The sequence below is a fragment of the Camelus dromedarius genome, chromosome 10 (genome assembly GCF_036321535.1).
Source record: "Camelus dromedarius isolate mCamDro1 chromosome 10, mCamDro1.pat, whole genome shotgun sequence".
Classification (NCBI taxonomy): Eukaryota; Metazoa; Chordata; class Mammalia; order Artiodactyla; family Camelidae; genus Camelus; species Camelus dromedarius.
Genome location: NC_087445.1, coordinates 57286688 through 57305822, shown reverse-complemented (window position 1 = coordinate 57305822; position 19135 = coordinate 57286688). Strand labels below are relative to the sequence as shown.

At 45.4% G+C, this 19135-nt stretch overlaps 1 protein-coding gene across 3 annotated transcripts in view; it reads left to right on the top strand.

Annotated features, from left to right (window-relative positions):
- The window catches only part of EPB41L4B (erythrocyte membrane protein band 4.1 like 4B), a 121733-nt gene extending 108920 nt beyond the window's left edge, over nt 1-12813 (top strand). For 2 of the 3 annotated variants that reach the window (XM_064490384.1, XM_064490383.1), the window contains exons 23-26: nt 4347-4463; nt 6460-6528; nt 11308-11453; nt 12660-12813. In XM_064490384.1, the coding sequence (XP_064346454.1) occupies nt 4347-4463; nt 6460-6528; nt 11308-11453; nt 12660-12729 (402 nt within the window). In that variant the 3' untranslated portion in view covers nt 12730-12813. The remainder of the gene's footprint in view (nt 1-4346; nt 4464-6459; nt 6529-11307; nt 11454-12659) is intronic. The other variant, XM_064490385.1, reaches the window with a different exon arrangement.
- The last annotated feature ends 6322 nt before the right edge of the window (nt 12814-19135 follow it).

Genomic DNA, 19135 nt, shown 5'->3' with positions numbered 1-19135 from the left:
GCCCGGCAGGAATAGAATCTAGTGGAGGAAGCCACCTCTCTAACTTAGGCTCTTGAGGACCTTCCAAGCTGCTGAAATAAGCTGCAATCAATGTCATTAGAGAGTCAGTATAAACTGCTACTGCTTTGGGACCCTGTGCCTAACCCTGTCTGGGGGCACTAGGAAAAAGAAGGCTTTATGGTGCTAGGGTTTCAAAGTATGAGTAGGAGTTTGACACATGGAAGAAGTGGACCAAAGCATTTCTATGCAGAAGGTACAGCATGAACAAGATACCGATTATTTATTGGAGGGTCTGGTGGATCTGAGAACTAGGGTTCGTTTACAAAAGACTGAGCTCTGAAACAGGATCCAGGTGCTTCACTGCCCAGCCACAGGGCAGATGGTGTCCTTGGACAAGACACAAGTGCCCACTTCACAGCTGAAGTTTGCAGTGAATACTTGTTCTCAGAATGAAGCATCCTTCATCTTGTTCGTGTGTGTTTGAGGCATGAGTGCCTGTTCACAGGGCACAGGCACACAGAAGGTATGCTGGAGGGCTGGTATTTTGGTGAGAGCCCCCTCCATTGGAGCCTTCCTTGGCATTGTTGGCTTTGACCTTACTTCACTCCAGAGTCCTATCTCCATGAGTGCTGAAGGGTCCTAGAGAGGAAGAGGGACTCCAGCCGTCTGCTTCTCCCTTTGTCTGGTCCTCTTCCCTATCCTTCCTCCATCTGTTCCTCCCAGCATCTTGGAAATGTGAGCTACAGCCCTCTCTGCCCTTGTTGTTGGGGTGATGGAGGGGTGTGGCGTCTGAGTCTCCAAGGACAGCCAAGAAGAGACCAGACTTAGGGTCTGGGGCTGGAGGAAACTCCTAAAGCTGCATCACTGCCCTGGTTCCTTGGGCCAGAGCTGGAAGCGCAACGAACTGGAGAGAGGAGTGGGGCAGATTTTCTTGCCCTCATTAAACCAAGTTCCACCAAGATACTATTGGAGCTAGTTTAACCCTTATGATTCTTGACCCTTATGATCCAGTCTCTGCATGGAATGAAACATGATCCAAACAGCAGAGAATAATAAAAAAAGATTCAATCTTCAACTGTTCTTAAAATAATGAAAGAAGATTAAATGAACACCTCCCAGTAACACTTCTTGAATCTCCTTTCTTAATTCTCTTGCACCCTGCACTCCTCCAAGGACTTACCTCCTCAAATGCTCTGTAAAAACATTCCTTCTGGCTTCACTCTCCATAGCATTTCCCCTCTCCTTTTCTCAAATCTTTTCTTCCCTAATCCCCAACTAGTTCATTACTTAGCAACCCAAGTCCTAAGCCCCTGCAGCTCTGCTGTCTGCCCATTCCTGGAATCTGCATCACAGACTCTTCATGAGCAGATTAGAGTTTCTGCCTGGGCTGGGAGAGTGGGGGCGCGAGGATGGGAAGGGAAGAAGGCAAGTGAATGAAGACAGCACCCACTTTCCATCTGGCGTTCTCTACAGGAGTGGGAGTGAGCACGTGCTCAGGGGTGTGGGTGTTGGTCGAGTGAGGGGAGTTGGAAGGAGGGCGCACAACATGTCAATTAATGTTGACATTGGAATGCAGAGTCCTGCCCTCTACCCAGGGTCAGTCGTGCCAGCTTCCCGCCCTGGGTACCACAGACCACAAACTCCCATGCCTCCAGTGCTCCTGATGCTTTCTCTTTGGGGCTATCCCTCCCGGATCCCTGTGCTTCATGAACCACTCATCCCACTGCAGAGCCAGTCAGAATCCATTATGGGTCAGGGAACTTCAGTCAGGAGTTCATGTGTCAGGGAGGAGACTGGTGTGGCCAAAGAAAGGCTGTGGAGGGCCCAGAATGGGCCCCGGATTGGGTGCCAGAATTGGGTTTCCATTTGCCTCAGTAACTTAGTTTTAATTTTTAACCTCATTTTAGCAGGAGGGTAAAGCTTAATCTCAAGTCAAATCAGGTGCCTCTTCAGCCTCCCTGGGGTTTCATCATTCTTCTCCAGGGCACAGGGAGAGGGAGGGAAGTCTATTTAGCTCAAGTTGTCACCTGTTTGCTGATACAGCTGGGACATTCTCTGCTTCTCTCATGCCCCGTTGGGTGGGTGGAAATCACTGTACTGCTGGGATGTGAATCTCTGTCTGTTGGACACAGCACACAGCCATTCTGCTCTGGGGCCTGCCAACCTCCCCGCCTTTACCTGAGCAGAGGGGTAAAAGCCCCCTGCTCTTTAATCCCTGTCCCCCAGCCCCAGCAGATGAAGGAGGGGCACAGGGCCCCTTCACTCAGCACTCACTAATGTTCACCTCTCTTCCCTTTCCCTCTGACTTATCTCCCCTATCCTCAAACTGGCAATCTCTTTTCTTACCTGATGATGAAGAAGGCTTACACATTTTCACCATCATTTGTCTATGCCGAAGTCTTTCTGTTCCCCAAAGAGTCAGCTTCTGAAACTCAAAATCCATGTAGAATCTAGCTGTCTGAATGTAGAAAAGACCCAAAGAAGAAAGGAAATACCAGGAGAAAACGTAAATATTTCAAAACAGTGCCCTATTACATGTGTTATCTTATTTCCTGTTCATTTACTAAGACTCAAGAGTGTGGGAGCCCCAAGGATGTTCTTTTGTTTAATCTACTCAGATGTATTTAGAACTCTGAGTTTAAAATCTGAGCTCTAAATCTCCATTTAGAAACGTCAGAGATGCTTGTGGGATGGACTGACATTTCTTTACCATAAAAGTCCAATGTTGGGCAAAGCTTTAAGTCATCTGGTATAATTTTCAATTCAGACACTGGTGGTCAGTACACGTTTTGGCCTCAAGGCAGAATGTCCATGTTTCTTCATGATTTCTGCCAGTTTTTATTCTCTTCAAAAAGCACACATTGAGAGCCTGCTGTTATCTGCAGAGGCAAAGGCCTGGGGTCCCTGGTGTAGTTGATTCTGGCTGGGGCAGCGATGCACTGGGCAGTGGTGGGAAACAAGCCTGGAGGGGAGGCAGGAGCTGGCTTCACACAGGCCTTAGATAGCATCTTGTGAAACGTAGGGTTTATCCTGAGGACCAGAGAGAGCAGGGGAGGGGATTTTAAGTAGGCTGATGAAACTTAACTGCAGGTGACTAATATGGAGAATGGATTTAGAAACAATCAACAAAAAGGTCTAGAGCCATGGACTGAGACTTTGCAAATGCAATTTCTGCATCTCCCAAATGCGAATAGTAAAACGAGGCTGTCATGAAGGCAATGGTTGTAAACCCCCTTGGAGATTGTCTAGGACTGCACAGTTGGAAGAAAGACGGAATTAGATCGATTTGGAGATGGAAAATAAGACTGCAACTTTCTTGATCATTTTTCAGTGAAACTTTCCCAGAGGCTGTACTTGATTCATTATGGCAGGATCATACCAACTACTTAAGAAAACTCTCCTGTGCTAAAAGATGCATGTATTTATTTGTTCTTTAGAGACCTTTCCTGAGACCCAGACTAACCCTGTCAGTGGTTCCCTCTCCTAACATCAGAGCATTCTTTCTTCGCCATCCTCATCCTCACCAGTACGAGCTGTTGGATCTCTGCTGGGTGCATGGCACTGTTTAGGGCTGGGGTAGGGGAATCCAGTGTCCCAAGTGACATGGCATTTTCTCACAATGAGAGGGAAAGCCCTCCGGCTAAGCGGCAAGCAAGGACCCCCCCACTCTGTTCCCACCAGTGCCAATAGGAGACACCAAGGCCTGGGCCCACAAGTGTGGGAGGTGAGGTCAAAGCCAGTGTGTTTTCTGAACACAGATTAAGGGTCATGACAGGTTAAATCTTAAGCGGTGCCCCTGCTCGCTGATGTACCTCTTTCTTGGAGCTCTCTGTTGGACATCTACTCACCTATCCACCATAAACGCGGGCCCCTTCTTAACGGAGTGCAGGAGGTCACCAGGCCCAAGGGTGTGGCCCTGGCTCCTATCACCAGTGGCCAGCATCCCTGTTTTAACTGAGCTCTTTCTGGCTTGGCCTGGCCGATGCTTCAGAATCCTCAACAGCACTCCCGGAGGCTCCTGCCAGTCCTGTGCAGGAGGCACAGCAGATAGCCCCTACCTGCCAGCCCCGGGAGATGTGCGGTTCTGCTCAGATAGTGGAGAAGACAAATCAGGGCCAGAAAGGAGGAGAGAAGGTGGAGAGAGGAGGGAAGCGGGAGGGACCGGAAGCCAGTTGGCCAGAGGCTGGAAGGAGGCTGCGGGTGAGGCTGGCTTGAGAGCAGTCTGGAGTTGACAGATCCGTCTTGCACTGTGCTGTCTCTCTCTTCTTCCCCCTCCCTTATCTCCTCTTCCTCCTCCCCGTCTCTCACCACCTCCTCCTCCCCTTCCCCCCTCTCCTCGTGAGCAGGCAGAGCCCGCCAGCGCCCCCCACTGTGCCCACTCTCGCTGCTCTCCTCCACTCTCTCTCCCCATGAAGGAAGAGACCACTGGAGTTTGCATGCACCCTCCAATCAAAACGAGGCTGGTAGGTACCCTGGCAGGGAGAGGGGCCTGGCCAGGAGAGGTGAGGCGGGCAGGAGCCAGCAGGCAGCATCCCCCCGGGTGTGCACGAGCGCCAGACCTCCGGAGGAGCCCGGCCCACAGGTGCTCTCTCTCTGGGATGGATGCAGGGTTTGGAGTCCAGCCAACCCTGGTCAAACTGGGACCCACGGCTGTGGTCCTGCCCCTTCGTCTCTAGGTCTCAAAAACCGTAAAGAGTTTGTTCTCCTAGAGCTGTGTGATGAGCATAGATGCTTTGCCGGGAGAGAAAAATCTTAGTAGCATTTCTATGGAAAACATAAACTTTTTCTAAACTTGTCTTTTCCTGCCATTTGTCAAGATGGTAATATGAGTATTACATAATGACTTGAATCACCCACAATCCCAACCTAGCACAGCCTGTTTTTCATTTTTGCATGTTTCCTTCTAATGTTTATTCGCGTTTGTTCATAATTTTGCATAGTTAAATCACAGTGTCCATCTCATCTCCTGTTTTCCTCTTTGCACTTACTGTTGTATTGTTTCTAGCTGGTTCTCGTTACCACATTCTGTATAGTCCATCAAGTGAATGGTCCACCGTCTCCCTAACAAACTCTTTTCTGCAGGGTGCGTGCTTTGTTTCCAGTTTGTCACTCTTCGAGGGGACACATACATCTTGTGTGTCGGGGATTTTATTTTCTCAGGCCAGACCCTGCTGGGTTCAATACTGTGGCTTTGGCTTTGCTCCCTTCCTAAAGTGTGGCACCCCCAGAAGAGCTAATGTGCTTTGCCACAGCCGAGCAACCCAGATTGTAACTGCTGGAGTATCTTTTTCTTCTTTAGAGCAGGTATAAAATAATCCTTTGATGTTGCCAACATTCACATTTCTTCAGTAGCCATAACAAACCTATTTTCCCCTTTTACTTCATGATGGTCTGAGTCTTATCTGTATGTTATTTTCACTTTATGGTTGGTTTCAGAACATCGTGTTGAACCGTGAGGCCCTGCGAGGAGAAAGGCTTCCTCTCGGTCCTTCTCTTGCTGTGCTTCAGACAGTCACTACCAGCAATCTGAGTCGGCCCCTGAGTCCCTGGGAATTTTGAGATGTTTAAAGAGACTGAAGGGAGTTTGGGGAAGGGGAACAGGCTTGGGCTGGGCATCTCAGTGCACACTGCAAGGTCATTGTCGTTCCTAGATCTTTTGAGTTGGGACCTACTCAGCTCATTCAGAAACCTTCAGCAGATGTGGGCCTGGTCTGATGTGTTCCTGCTCAAGCCTACCTTACAGTTGTCTAGGCCAGCTTAAAGACACACACCCCTCCCCCAAGGCCTCTAGGAGGCCAAAGATGAAATGATCCAAGAGAAAGAAATGGAAGCAAAGGCTCATTTTGGCCCGTTAGCTCTACCTGATCATGCCAGGGCAGCCTCCCTTTCAGACCCCAGCACTGGGCAGTTCCGATCACCATGCCTTCTGTTCCCAAGGCCACGGTGGCGGGATTCTCCCATGCTTACATGGGTGTCCCTGAGGTTTCCCTCCATTGCCCAGAGTTTACAGGGAGTCCAACAACTAAAGTGAACAGACAGGGAATCCTCCTGGCCTGATTCGTCCAGGTGTCCTGGTACTCTGTCTGCTCAGCTAGACTGTGTTCCCAGATGTGCCCTCTCCATTCCTCACAGCTGCAGAGAAGCCATCAGCCGGCCCCCAGGGAGCCCTTACCTGCCTCATTATCCCTCCTGGTCACAGTCAGGGCGAGGCAAGTGTGGGTGCCCTGCAAACACAAGACTCCAGCCTGTCATCCCTGCAGAGTCCTGGCCCTACAGCGCGACGACAGAACTGCTGGGCAACGCTCCTAGGGACACCTGCTGCATTTCCTTAACAAGCAGTGAAGGCTCAGCGTGTGTGCCCTGAGCCCTTCACTTCACATTTAAAAGTGTGCTGCCAAAGGTGTCGTAACTTTGCTTTCTACCCTGAAAGTAATGCTCTTCTCTGTCTCTTTTTTGAAGATAAAGACATTCCCGGCTGATACAGTGACCCCCTTTCCTGATCCTTTCATCACAGGGCCGCAGTTTACCGTAAGTAGATCCGGAAAACGGATCTGGGTTTTAAGACATTGTTTCCATGTGGCGTGCTTTTCTGTGGATTGCCAGTCAGCAATGCCAACAGCTTCTTTGGATCACTGTGAACTCTGTAAGGTTGGGAGGGAGCTGGGGTTTGTGGTCTGCCTCTTCTCGTTATTTCGTTTTATTGAGGTGAGCTTCATGTAATGTGAAATTAACCACTATAGACAATTCAGTGACACTGAGTACATTCAGTGTCATGCAACTACCACCTCTATCTAGTCCTAAAACCTTTTCATCACTCCCAAAGGAAACCCCATAGCCATCAAGCAGTCACTCCCCACTGCCCCTTTCCTTCTGGCCCCTGGCAACCACCAGTCTGTATTCTGTCTCTTTGGATTCATCTCGTTTGGACATATTCCTTATAACTGGAATCATATATATGTGACCTGTTGTATCTGGTTTCTCTTCTCAGCATGTTTGTAAGGCTCGTGCAGGATGTATCTCAATACTTAATTTTCTTTTTATGGCCAAATAATATTCTGTTGTATGTACACACCGCAGTTTGTTGCTCCCTTCATTCATTGATGGATATTTGGGTTGTTTGCACCTTTTGGCTCTAGAGAATAAGGCTGCTATGAACATGCATGTACATGTATTTATCTGAGTCCCTGTTTTCAATTCTTCTGGGTTGGATGTCCATCTTGATAATGGTGTGATTTAAGATTAAGTTACTTTACCGCTCTGAGCACCAGTCTCCTCTTACTTAAAGTGGAAATAGTAATAAAAATATCCTTCTCATATCCAGTTGAGGCAAGGATCAAACGGGACCAAGAACTTGAAAGTACTTTACCGACCACAGACCATCCCACAAATGTCACGATTGGTGTTTCTCAAGGCTGGAGAGGCAGGGTGGTGTAATTAGCAAGAGCAGGTAGTCATGACAACCAGCTTCATGTTCCCACCACTCTGTCACTGAGCAGCTTTTTTAAATTCTCTGCAAACTGTTGAAATGTTTTTAAACATTGAAATGTTGTAGTTTCCTCATCTGCAAAATGAGAGAGTTCAATGCTTTTCAGGCTTCTTTTCAGCTGCTCAACTTTTTTCCTTAAATAAAAGCTTCTGCAGAAGCTCGCTATCCAATGAGCTGCTGTATGGAGCAGAAGTAGAGAGTTCAGGCTCCCTCCTCTTTCCGAACCTCACCCTCTCCTCCTCCCAGGGATCAGAGTTTGCAATTCCTAGAATCAAGTGGTCCCTGACACTCCTTCCAAAGGAAGATTTCTGGCCAGTCTGGAGGATCTGCGAGGTGGGCTGTGAGGTGGCCTAGGGGTAGCTTGAAGTGCAGTCTCGCGAGCTGGAGGATGGTCACTACCTGGAGTGGCTTCAGCCACATGGAGAGCAAAGGAATCAGCAGTGGCTGATTCAAGTTTCAGAGGATAGACAGAGGTGGGAAGGTGTCCAGCAGTCCATGCAGAGGCTTTGGATTGTTCAAGTTCCTAGAACAGTCCACTCTAGGATCATGATCTGCCTTCAGAACCTGCCTTTTAAGAACCAGAGGGCAGAGACACAGGGGCTGGGCCAGCCTGTTAAGTGCTACTACCCCGCCATTCATCCGGCCCCTGCAGTTTGGCTGGGCACAGCTCCTCAGCTGGAAGCTCCAACTCCACTTCCTCCGCTGGCCACGATGGGCACTCTGGCCTGCTGCCCAGCCTTGGCAGTGCTGTGAGACACCCAGGGAAGCCCTTCCTGAAAAGCTGGGGGCCGAGATGGAGCAGGAAACCAGTGTCAGAAAGCACGCTGAGACTTTTAAGAACGGGGCAAGAGTGGCTTAAAGGCAGCTGAAGCAGGCAGAGGGAACAGCATGAACCAGAGTCCTGGGGCAGAGGGGTCAACCCACATTTAGGGGATGGAAATGAAGGCCAGTGGGCCTAGAATGCAGAGAGCAAGTGTGTAGGGCATGGGAGAAGGGAAGGGAGGAAGACAGGGACAAACCCTGTAGGGCAAAACCATGCTTGGCTTTGTGTGCCAAAGCAGGGACTCTGATCTGTATCCTGAGAGCAATGGGAAGCCTTTGAGGGACTCTGAGCAGGGCAGTGACAGGGCAGCTGCATTTGGAAATGATCCCTGTGATGGCAGTGGGAGACGAGCTGGGTTCCGGCAGCGTGGACTCAGGGCACTAGTCTAGAAATCTAGGACAGCAGAAGGGAGAGAGAGCAGAGAGCTTGACCCAGAGTGGTGCTGATGGTGGAGGTGGGGAGGAGTGCACAGATCGGAGAGATGCTTAAGAGACTGGTAAGGAATTGGGTTGAATGAGGAAGAGGGAGGGTCAAAAATGGCTCCCAGGTTTCTGACTTGCAGAATGTGGACAGAGTGGGTCCATTCACTGAGATAAGGAGACCTTAGGGAAGACTGGAATGGAAGGGACAATGAGTTTGCCTTTAGCCGTGATGTGTTAGAAATGCCTTGGAAACAGTGAGTGGGCAGTTGGATATCTAAGTCTGTATCCGGAGAGAGGACTAGACTGGAGATTATAATTAGGGAGTTACTGACAGCTGGATGGTAACAGAAGCCAAATTCAGACTTTAGCCTCCTAATTTTCTCAGCCCTGTGTGTCATGGTCTCTTCTCCTCCCCACCAAGGTCAAGACACTTGCCCTTGCTGCAGGGATGGCCTCCCCACCCGCCTCCGGACCTGTCCTGCCCGCAGTCACAGGGCAGTTCAACAGCTCCGGGGGACTCCACACAGTTACTCTGGCAGTTGATCCAGCATTGACCTTGGGCCTGGTTTCAACAACCAGAGCTCTTTATTTGATCCCAAGACCAGTTTCTGCCTTGTGTTCCAGCCTCACTGCTCCCTAAGGTCATTCTTAAGTGAAGCTGGCTCTTTTTTTTCCTACTTTGAATGCACAGCAGTGGAAAATACAATGATTATTAGTAAAGTCTGGTGCCACTGCCTTGATTCATGCTAAGGCCTCGGTACTTATAACCACTATTATCTTTGTATGTAAGTGTCAATTTCCCACTTTTTCTGGAAAGAATCAAAATTGGCATCAAAAGCCCAACCTCCACCCACTTCACTGAAGCAACAAAACCTTTAACCCCGGCTCCTGTGTCAGGAAGGATGGACTAAGTCATGTTTTCAAATGACACATTGAATTTCCTGCTCTTGCTGCCTGTCCTGGGTGGGCTGAGCCCTCTGCTCTATGTTGCCCTGTTTCTGGGACCCAGGCTAATGGAGCAGCTGTCATCTGGAGCATTGCAAGTCACAGCGGCAGAGGGGGGAAGAAAGAGGTGGCCAGATCACATACTAGCACTTCAATCTTCCAGTGGAAATAAAACATGGCACCTCAGCCCACATTTCCTTGGCCAAAGGAAGACATGGCCATGCCTAGCTTTAGAGCTGGGTGGGGAAGTGTAATCCTACTATGTGCCTGGAAAGCAGTAAGCCAGGATTATCTGGTGAAATACACAAGGGGTGGCTACAGCCCAGCATTTGTGAAAGCTCCCCATGGCAACCATCACACACTAGCAACTATACGATGCTCCAGTTCTCGTCATCAGTTCTTTGGCATCGCGCCAGCCCAGGCCAGGTCAGTTCTGTCTCGGGAGGCAGTTGTAAAACAAACAGGGGCCTGTATTTCTCAGCAGTGGTCTTTCAGGACCTCTCGGAGATAAGCTTCTCCCCATTGCTCAAGCCAGACATACCCTTACAGAACTACAACTAGACCTGATATTTTTGTGGTTTTCTGTGTTTCCCTAGGAGAGACAGCTCATCTTCTAATCACCAGGAATATATCGCTCATTTGATGATCAAAGCCTCTTATTTAGAACGAAATGTGAAAAATGTCTCTGGGTTTAGGGCCAGGAACTAGCATGAAATACCAAGTTATAAAATATATAGCCGGTCCTATTGAAAGGATATAAAACAAACAAAAAGTATGCATAGAAAAAAATGCTACAAGGAAATACACTGACAGTGATAGGAAGGGATTATGGAATTTCTTCATTTACTTACTTTTATATATCTTCTGAGTTTTCGATGTAAAGTAATAAGCATATCTTGCTTTGTAATGAAAACAAGTTGTCATCTCCAAATGAGGCAGTGTGCTCTAGACCAGTACTTCTCACACCTTACTGTGTATGAGAATCATCTGGAGGTCTTATAAAAACAGATTGCTGGGCTTCATCCCCAGACAGTCTGGTTCCCAAACGTTTGTGTGGGGCCTGAGAATCTGCATTTTCACCAAGTTTCAAGATGATACTGGTACAGCTAGTCCCAGGACCATACTTTGGGAACCACTGCTATAATGGTGAAAAATACCAATTATGAAGTCAGCCTGGTTCTAAATCCTGGTTCTTGACGCTAACTGTGTGACCTTGGGAAGATTGCTTAACCTCTCTGAGCCTCACTTTCCTTTTCCATAAAACCAGTTCTAAGATTTTTCTACCTTTTAACATCTCTGAAATCAGAATGTTTATTATAGTAGTGGGCATGACAAAGTTTGAATGGCCACTTTTTTCTTTCTCTGTGGCACATGCAAAAATGGTGCATCTTACAAATGATGGTGTCTAACGTGATGAAATATGATCTCTACCTTAAAGATTGTCAAGAGGTAATATATGTAAAGTGCTTAGCATAGTGCTTGGCACTAAGTAAAGTCGTTTAATAAATCACAATTGATTGACTCTTATTAAAAAATAACAGAGACTGTGTGGTAAGGCTTAGGGAGCGGCTGACAGTGTGAAAATGGAACCCAAATTGAGATTGATTTCCTCTTTTCTGTTTCCTCTCCAGGCAGACTTTAGAGACAGTAAATTACAGTGCTGTCCTGGCCAGTCTTCCCCGCTGATTCCAGCCACGACCCTGAGGCCTTTGACAGAGACCGTCTCCACAGTGCAGACCATCTACACCACACGGAAGCCTGTTTCTCTGGCAGCCAGGTGAGTCAGATCAGCAGGTACCAACAGGTATCTCTGGTGACAGGGAAACCAGGGCACAGGCTCTAGGTACGTTGTGTTTGTGACATCTATAAGCCTCTTATGCATTCTTTCATTCATTTATTCTCTAAGTATTTATTGAAATGTCTTCACCGGCTGGATAGTATTCTAGGTGGTAGGGATGTATAGTGAAGAAAACAGATGAAGGTGCTCCCTTAATGGAGTTTACAATTTATTGTTGGGGGAGGGGAGACAGACGTTAAATGTGTGTGTGTGTGTGTGTGTGTGATGGTGACAAGTACTAGGGAGAAAATAAAACCATGAAAGGCAACAGGGCATGCAGGGATGGCTTTGCCATGGTGGTGTTTAAGAAGAGAACTGAAGGTGGTGAGGGAGCCAGCTGTGGATTTGGGGGAAGAATACAGAAGCCAGAAGGAACAGCTGGTGCTAAGGCTTCCAAGGTGGAGCGAGCCTGATGTGGTTAAGGAAGGGTATGGTGTGGCCAGAGAGAAATGAATGACAGGAGGGGAGGCCCATGAAGTTGAAGGTTGGGGCCAGATTGGGTAAAGCCTTCTTGGCCATAGTAGAAACTCTGATTTCTCCCCTGAATGAAATTATTAAAAATTTGGTTGTGCCTTTCAAGACATGTACTTCCTGTGGTGTGTGTGTGTGTGTGTGTGTCTAAACAGTGGAGATGAATTCCACACATAGACAACTGAGCCTGAGGGCCAAGAAGTCAGAAGCAAGCTCTTAAAGGAGCCAGTTTTTCTTCATTCAATTGTATTTATTAAAACATAAGAGGGAACTCTGGTAGGAAGTACTCATGAAACCAGTTTAAAACATGATTTAAAGAAATCTAACCCCTGCACATTTTCATTCATTCAAAAGGCCTTTCCTGAGAGGTTGCTATGTGCCTGACCCTGTACTAGGCTCCTGGGTTCAGAGACGAGTGGCTCGTGGAATAGTCAGTCCTCTGGGTGGCACGTGGAATAGTCAGTCCTCTGGGGGGCGGAGACTTGAGAAGCCCTCGGTCTGGTGGGAGAAACCTATAGGCAGCCAATCCCACGCCCTTGCAATGCTAGCAGGTGTAGGGGGTCTTTATGGGGCCTGAAAGAGAAAGTCAGGGACTGAGACTGAGAAAGAATCTGGGGCTATTCCTATGACTTTTGAGCGTTTATCTCACTGTTTTTGTCACCTGCTCTTTTTCAGCGCAGAGACGCTCCGGCAGGAACTGGAGAGAGAGAAGATGATGAAAAGACTGTTGATGACCGAACTGTGAAGCTCTCCCCTTGTTGCCTGGAGGATGGCGTGGTGCCTTCTGTCCGTTTTCTTTCCTCGGGCTTTGTGTGCTCACTCTAGCACAACATACAAACGTGTGCTCTGTTTGCCCAGGTCTCCGTGGTTAGTCGAAGCCAGCTTCTGGCTTGACTTTTATTGGAGAAGTTGCTTTACGTCTCCTGAGTATTAGCGTTTATCTACTACTCAGTGTAGCTGAGACAGGATTTGGTAAGCCTAGGAGAAGAAAGATAGAAAACCAGGATTCCTTCTCAGAAGCACCTGTGTGTATATAATTAACAGCCACAGGGGTTAACATGGCACGGAATCCTTTGCTATAAATCTCAACTGTGTGATTTTGTATGATTGACACTTGCACCAAGCTTTGACTGTTTGCTAAAGTATCATTTTTAATGAGAGAATAATTCTTTACTGCTGGGTTTTCACTTACACTGGTAAATACACAGATCTTATGAAGTCTTTAACATTCATTTTTATTCAGACACCAGTAGGTGAACTAAAAAAAGAAAGTTGCAATTACCAGGACTGAAGGTACTTCAGCTTAATCTGAAATATAATTTAACTTGTGAATTTGTGGGATACGGTAATCATTTGGGATACACAGAATTTGTTATTGAACCCAAAGTAGGAAATTATAGTTTAAATTGTCTAAAACTCCTTACAAGGTTAAGTGATTTGATATCTGGATTCATTTGGGTGTTCCATAAAGGAAAAATTATTTCTAAAGTTGATCAACTCATGTCCTGTTGATAGAACCTTGACCAGAAGAAATTTTGCTCTCTTTTTATATAGTTTCAAGAAATGTGTTTTTAAATTTTTATTATGCACTTGAACAACTTTGCAGGAATAAAAGAACCCCCCCCAACCACAAACTAGCCCTCTAAATTGTTTCCAAATCTTTCTCAATGAATATGCACACATTTTTACACCAACATGATCAGTGTGTACACACTCTGGTTACTTCCTACATCTAACACATATCTCCTCTTTTCAACACTGACCTTGCTCTCACCAATTTCAGTTTCTTTATATCCATGTAACATGGTTAACCTCATTTCTTGCCACTTTTAGATATTTGAGTTATATCCAATTTTTCACACTTATAAATAGTGCTGCTATGAATGTCTTTGTAAAAAAAAAAAAAAATGTTCCTTCCTTTGGATTCTTCCCTTGGGAATATCTCCAAAGAGAGATTACAAGGTTAAAGAGCATGAAGTATTTTATAGCTCTTGTTTCATATTGCCAGATTGCTTTCTAGAAAGATCCAGTCTCTGGGTTGGAAGGACCTTAAAGGTCACTAAGTTCAACCCCACCGTCCCCTCTGAATGCTTGAATCCCCTCTACAGTATATGATGCCACCAGCAATGTGTAAGCATTTCCATTCACCAGTAGTTCTGACAGTATTGGGTTGTGCCATTTTTATTTATTTTTGCTAGTTTAATGAGTGCGTATAGTTGTACTTGAAAGGTTGTTTTATTTCATTAATTGCTAGCAAGGCTGAGCACTTTCCCGTGTGACGATTTACTAGCTGTACTTCCTTGTGTGTGAAGTGTCCATCCATTTCTTACGACCACTTGTCAAGTAGAACTGATCTCGTATATTTGTATCGGAACTGTATTTTTATGTTGTATAGTTTGCTCTCCTGTCCCTATCCTTAAAACTGAATGGTGCCAACAATTTGATACTAATGATTATAAAAAAAAAAAGTAATGCCTCATTTACTCGCATTGTTGTAAAATGAGGTGATGTTAGCAGATCTTCAGATAACAGAGGATTAACCCTTTAAGTGCTGAATCTTTAATCTTTTAATATTTTTTTGAGGGAAATCTTTCTAAAATATATTACGCTCTTCCCTGCCTTAGTAGACAGAGTACACTGGAGAGTATTTAACCTTTTCTTGATGAGTCATGGTCATCATTGCAAACGTCAGCCCCTTTTGTACCTTGGTGTGGTGCAGTGATGTCATCAGGAGCTTTCAAAATGTGTGGGGCTTGGCTTGCCTTTCACGGACTAACGCTCTTCTCATGGGTGGTTTGCACTGCTGTCTGCTCTATTGGTGAAGCTGCCTGGGGCAACTGTGGTATTTGGGAACTTTTCCCCCCTCATACTTCACGGCCCCTGGCTGTACTTTTAAAACAGCTTTAACCGTTCTTTATGTCGTGTACACGATACAAAATGTGTTCCTGTACAATACGGCGGAGATATCTGTGTCTGGGGTTGTCACCTCTTGCCAATCCCTCCTCTTCTAACCTGCTTTCTGAGTCTTCTGCTTTTCGCTTCCTGCTCTCTGATGGAAACCTCCAGGGCAAAACTGAATTTTTCTTGAGGAAGCCAGGAAACCCAGTGTTACATATATGTCAGGTGGGCTTTGCTTCTGAGGACAGATGCATGGGCTTTTTGGCCATTGTTTTCAGGAGGCTCTGAGCCTGCTGCTTCTTCCCCACATCCCCCTGGGTTCACAAATGTTTCAGAAGGTGGATGTCACTGGAATTCTGATCACAAACAAGTCGGCTGTTACTGTATATGAAAACCCAGTACCTTTGGCAGCTCAACTCTAATCAGTAAAATCAAGAAGATTCCATTGTTTCAGCAGTTGTCTTGGTTATTTGCCTACGTAAATGTATGATGGATGCTTGGCATTGTGACCTGAGAAGATGACATTGTTTTGGGTGGATTCATAGGGATAAAAATGAATTGGTACAATTGCTTCACCTGTTTTTATATATTTAAAATAAAAATAACACTACCATATGGTCACACAACACATCTTATATCCAGGGGGAAATATCAGCTTACTGACATTATCATTCCAGAGCAAAGGCTCCCAACTGTGGGCCACAGTCTCCTGGTGGGCAGAGGGGCATTAAGGCAAGGGGCCTGGGAATCCTGCAACCCTGGGTTTGTAGATTGTAGACTGCATAGGAGAGCTTTATGTTTGGAGAGTTTAAAAACTAGGTCCTAGAGCATTCAGAAGATCCCACCTGAATGCACCCCAAATTTTATATTCCCAGAATAGCACAAGAATATTCTGATACCATCTTTATCTTTCTTTCATCATCTCAAAGATCACAGCTTTTTAAAACTTGAAATTCACCATTTTAACCACTTAAAGTATATAATCAGTGGTTTTTTTGTTTTTTTTGGTATATTCACAATGTTGTGCAAACATCACCACTATCTAATTCCCAAACATTTCCATGATTCCAAAAAGAACCTCCATCTCTATAGTCACTACCAATTCTCCTTCCTCCTGTCTTCTAGCAACCACTATTTTACTTTCTGTCTTTGGATTTCTGCCTATGGATTTGCCTATTCTGGACATTTCATATAAATGGAATCATACAATATGTGGTCCTTTGTGACCAGTCTTTCACTTAACACAATGTTTTCAAGGTTCATCCATGTTGTAGCATGTATCAGTACATCATTCCCTTTTAATGGCTGTATAATATTCCATTGAATATCTATGCCATATTTTGTTTATCTGTTCATCTGGTTGATAGACATTTGGCTTGCTTCCACTTTTTGGCTATTATGAATAATATGAACATTTGTGTACAAATTTCTGTGTGATCATATATTTTCAGTTGTCTGGGGTATATAACTGAGATTGGAATAGCTGGGTCATATGGCAACTCTATGTTGAACTTTTTGAGGAACTGCCAAGATCACAACTTTTATTTCATAAACAATCAAGAATGAAAAGAAATCACATACATTACTAGACAGTTAGAAGCATGGGCGATCTGTCGTTACTAGTCAGATATTAAGATGTAGCACTGATTTGGTGGGGGGTGGGGCGTTGGGTAAACTTTATAACAGAAAAAAGTTGTCTTAGAGAAATGGCTTTGATGAGAAGAGAAAATAAAGGTGCTATCTTTCTTTTTAAAATGCAAATGAAATTAAACTCAGGTTTATCTCTAAGTTCTTGTTTGAATAGCCAACTCTTGTTCAGGAACTGGTCTCAGAATGTTCAGGAAAAGTTCTTCCTTGGAAAATGTGTACAAAAGAGAAAACCACAATATTTTTTGTGGATTCACATCACTGGGGAGCAGAGGGTCTACATAAAACCAGGGATGTAACAAAGTGGGGAATATGTGCTGAGGGTGAGAACAGGCCTCCAATTTTTCAAGAAAACAAAAAGAATAAGAAAATCCCAAAAGGCAATTTAAATGGATGGGAAATAACCTCATGGAAGTAAGCGGCCAAGTCTTTGGGAATTGGAAATTGGAGTAGGTTCTAAGGCCCTGGGGTGGCATGCAGACTTTAAGTGACCCATGAAGGTTATGGGTATTCCCCCTAGAAAAATCCATATATCTGTCACACATTATTCCAGCACTCTCATTGGATCCTCACAACACACCTGAAGCCCATCTGTGGCCCCCTTTGAGTCCATGGACCCCAGATCCTTGATCATGGGTAGGTAACTGAAATCTGCACTTTACCTGCAAGCCTCATTTTAGGCTGTGGTTGCAAACCCTCCTCCAACACTACCGTCCAACATTCTCTGCAAAAAACAAAAAACAAGAAAAACCCAAAACAAAAACCCACATAGTTTTATCAGACCAATTTACCAGAAGAATGACCTGGTTTTAATTTGCCTTCTATGTGCACCATCACTGTTCATTGTATTAATTAAAATCAACAGAACAAAAAAGAAAGTAATAGATAACAGCTTGGATTCCCAAAGCAGAGAATCAACACCAAAACCAGAAGTCCAGTGCTTGCTTTTTTTGCTAAATGTTGGTCCATTTGTCCATTTTAAACTGGCCATATCTTTCCTGGCAAACAGGAAGACAAGAAAGACATTTCAATTTTTAAGAACAAGGTTTTTTTTTTTTTCTTGGTTTTTATTTTTTAAAGACTACTCTTTAACAGATTTTCAATTGATTGGATTTTTAAATTTTATTTTAGAATTTTATCCTCTGCAAAGCTATGTTTTTTGGGGAGGAAGAAGTCTCTTGGTTTTGATTTTTAAAGAAATTATAGTTCATCTTACCTTTTTCAAGCAATAAATCTGATCTGTTTCTTGCAACAACTAGTATATTGGGAGACCTAGTGAAGCTAAAGGTTTCCATGAATTATACCTGGATTATGTATCAAAGATAAACATGTTTAAAGCTGATCCGCAGTAGCAAACACTTGCCCTCTGGGTCACACAACACTTCTCACTTTCCACAGCAATACCCTGTCTCCCCTCTACCCCCGGCCAAAAAAGGTTGGGATCACGAGTTTCTTTTGCATATTTGTATTTCATAAAGATAGGCACATTTTTCGTGCCATTTATAGCATTGAACCCTATTGGTCCTCACCTCTATCATCTTACCTAATCCCCACTGCATCATGGAGGTTACTGATCACCACCCCACACAGTCTGACTTCTGGGCCAGCAATTGGAACTTCTATGCTTTTCTGCCTCCATGATTATTTTCTTTGTTTATGCCATAAAATAAAATTTTAAAGCAAGTTAGAATGCTGGCTCAGCAATACTAGCATAAAAGGAATTGTGGCCATATTTTCTAGTGAAAAAAAGCTCAGCAGTTTGAACGTGTTACCACTCCCAGACCGTCATTAGCAAAGAACTGTGGGACCTGGTACGTGGTAAGTGCTTGGCGTGAATGAATGAATGGCTGGGTAAACAGCTGGAAGTGAATTGCAAGCAGCCATTCTTGGAAAAGGCAAGGATTCAGCGTGGCTATCAGACATGGTCTGGGCCTGCCCAGGCTTATGCTTGCTTGCTGTGGGGAAACAGTAAACCAGTTGCCTAGTTTTGAAGAGGGCACGTTATACAAGGGCACCAGCAGCTTCTGCTGAATACACTCTCCGAAAGTGTAGGTGAATCCAGCCCAAAAGATCTAGGTTCTAGTTTCCCTCTCGCTCTGTGGGCCTCAGTTTACCTACCTATAAAATGGGGATCTTGCTGTTTCAACTTTTTCAGCGATGATTCCAAGAAATAATGGGTATAGTAAGTACTTTATATAAACCAAAAAGTGCTGGAACAGGGTGGGGGAGGCAACAATTCAAACAAGGTGTGTCCAAAGTGAACACTCCAGGGAGCACTTCTTAAATTTGGACGTATATTGGGATCTCATGGGGATCTAGGTAAAATGCCTGTCCTGATTCATGCGTCTGCAGTGAGGCTCGAGATTAGTGATGCAAAAATGCTGGCATCTGGGGATGCTAATGCTGCTGGTCTGCGGACCACTTTCTGAGTAGCAAGAGTCTAGAAGGGCCAAATCTGTGTCTGTGAGAGACTCGTGGACGGAGGCAGGAGAAAATGGAGAAAGGACGGCGGAGGAAGAGCGACCTCAACGGAGGGTGAGAGGTCGCTAGGGAAAAAGGCAGGCTTCGGGCGCAAGCGAGGATGCGCAGACCAAGGCCGGGAGGCG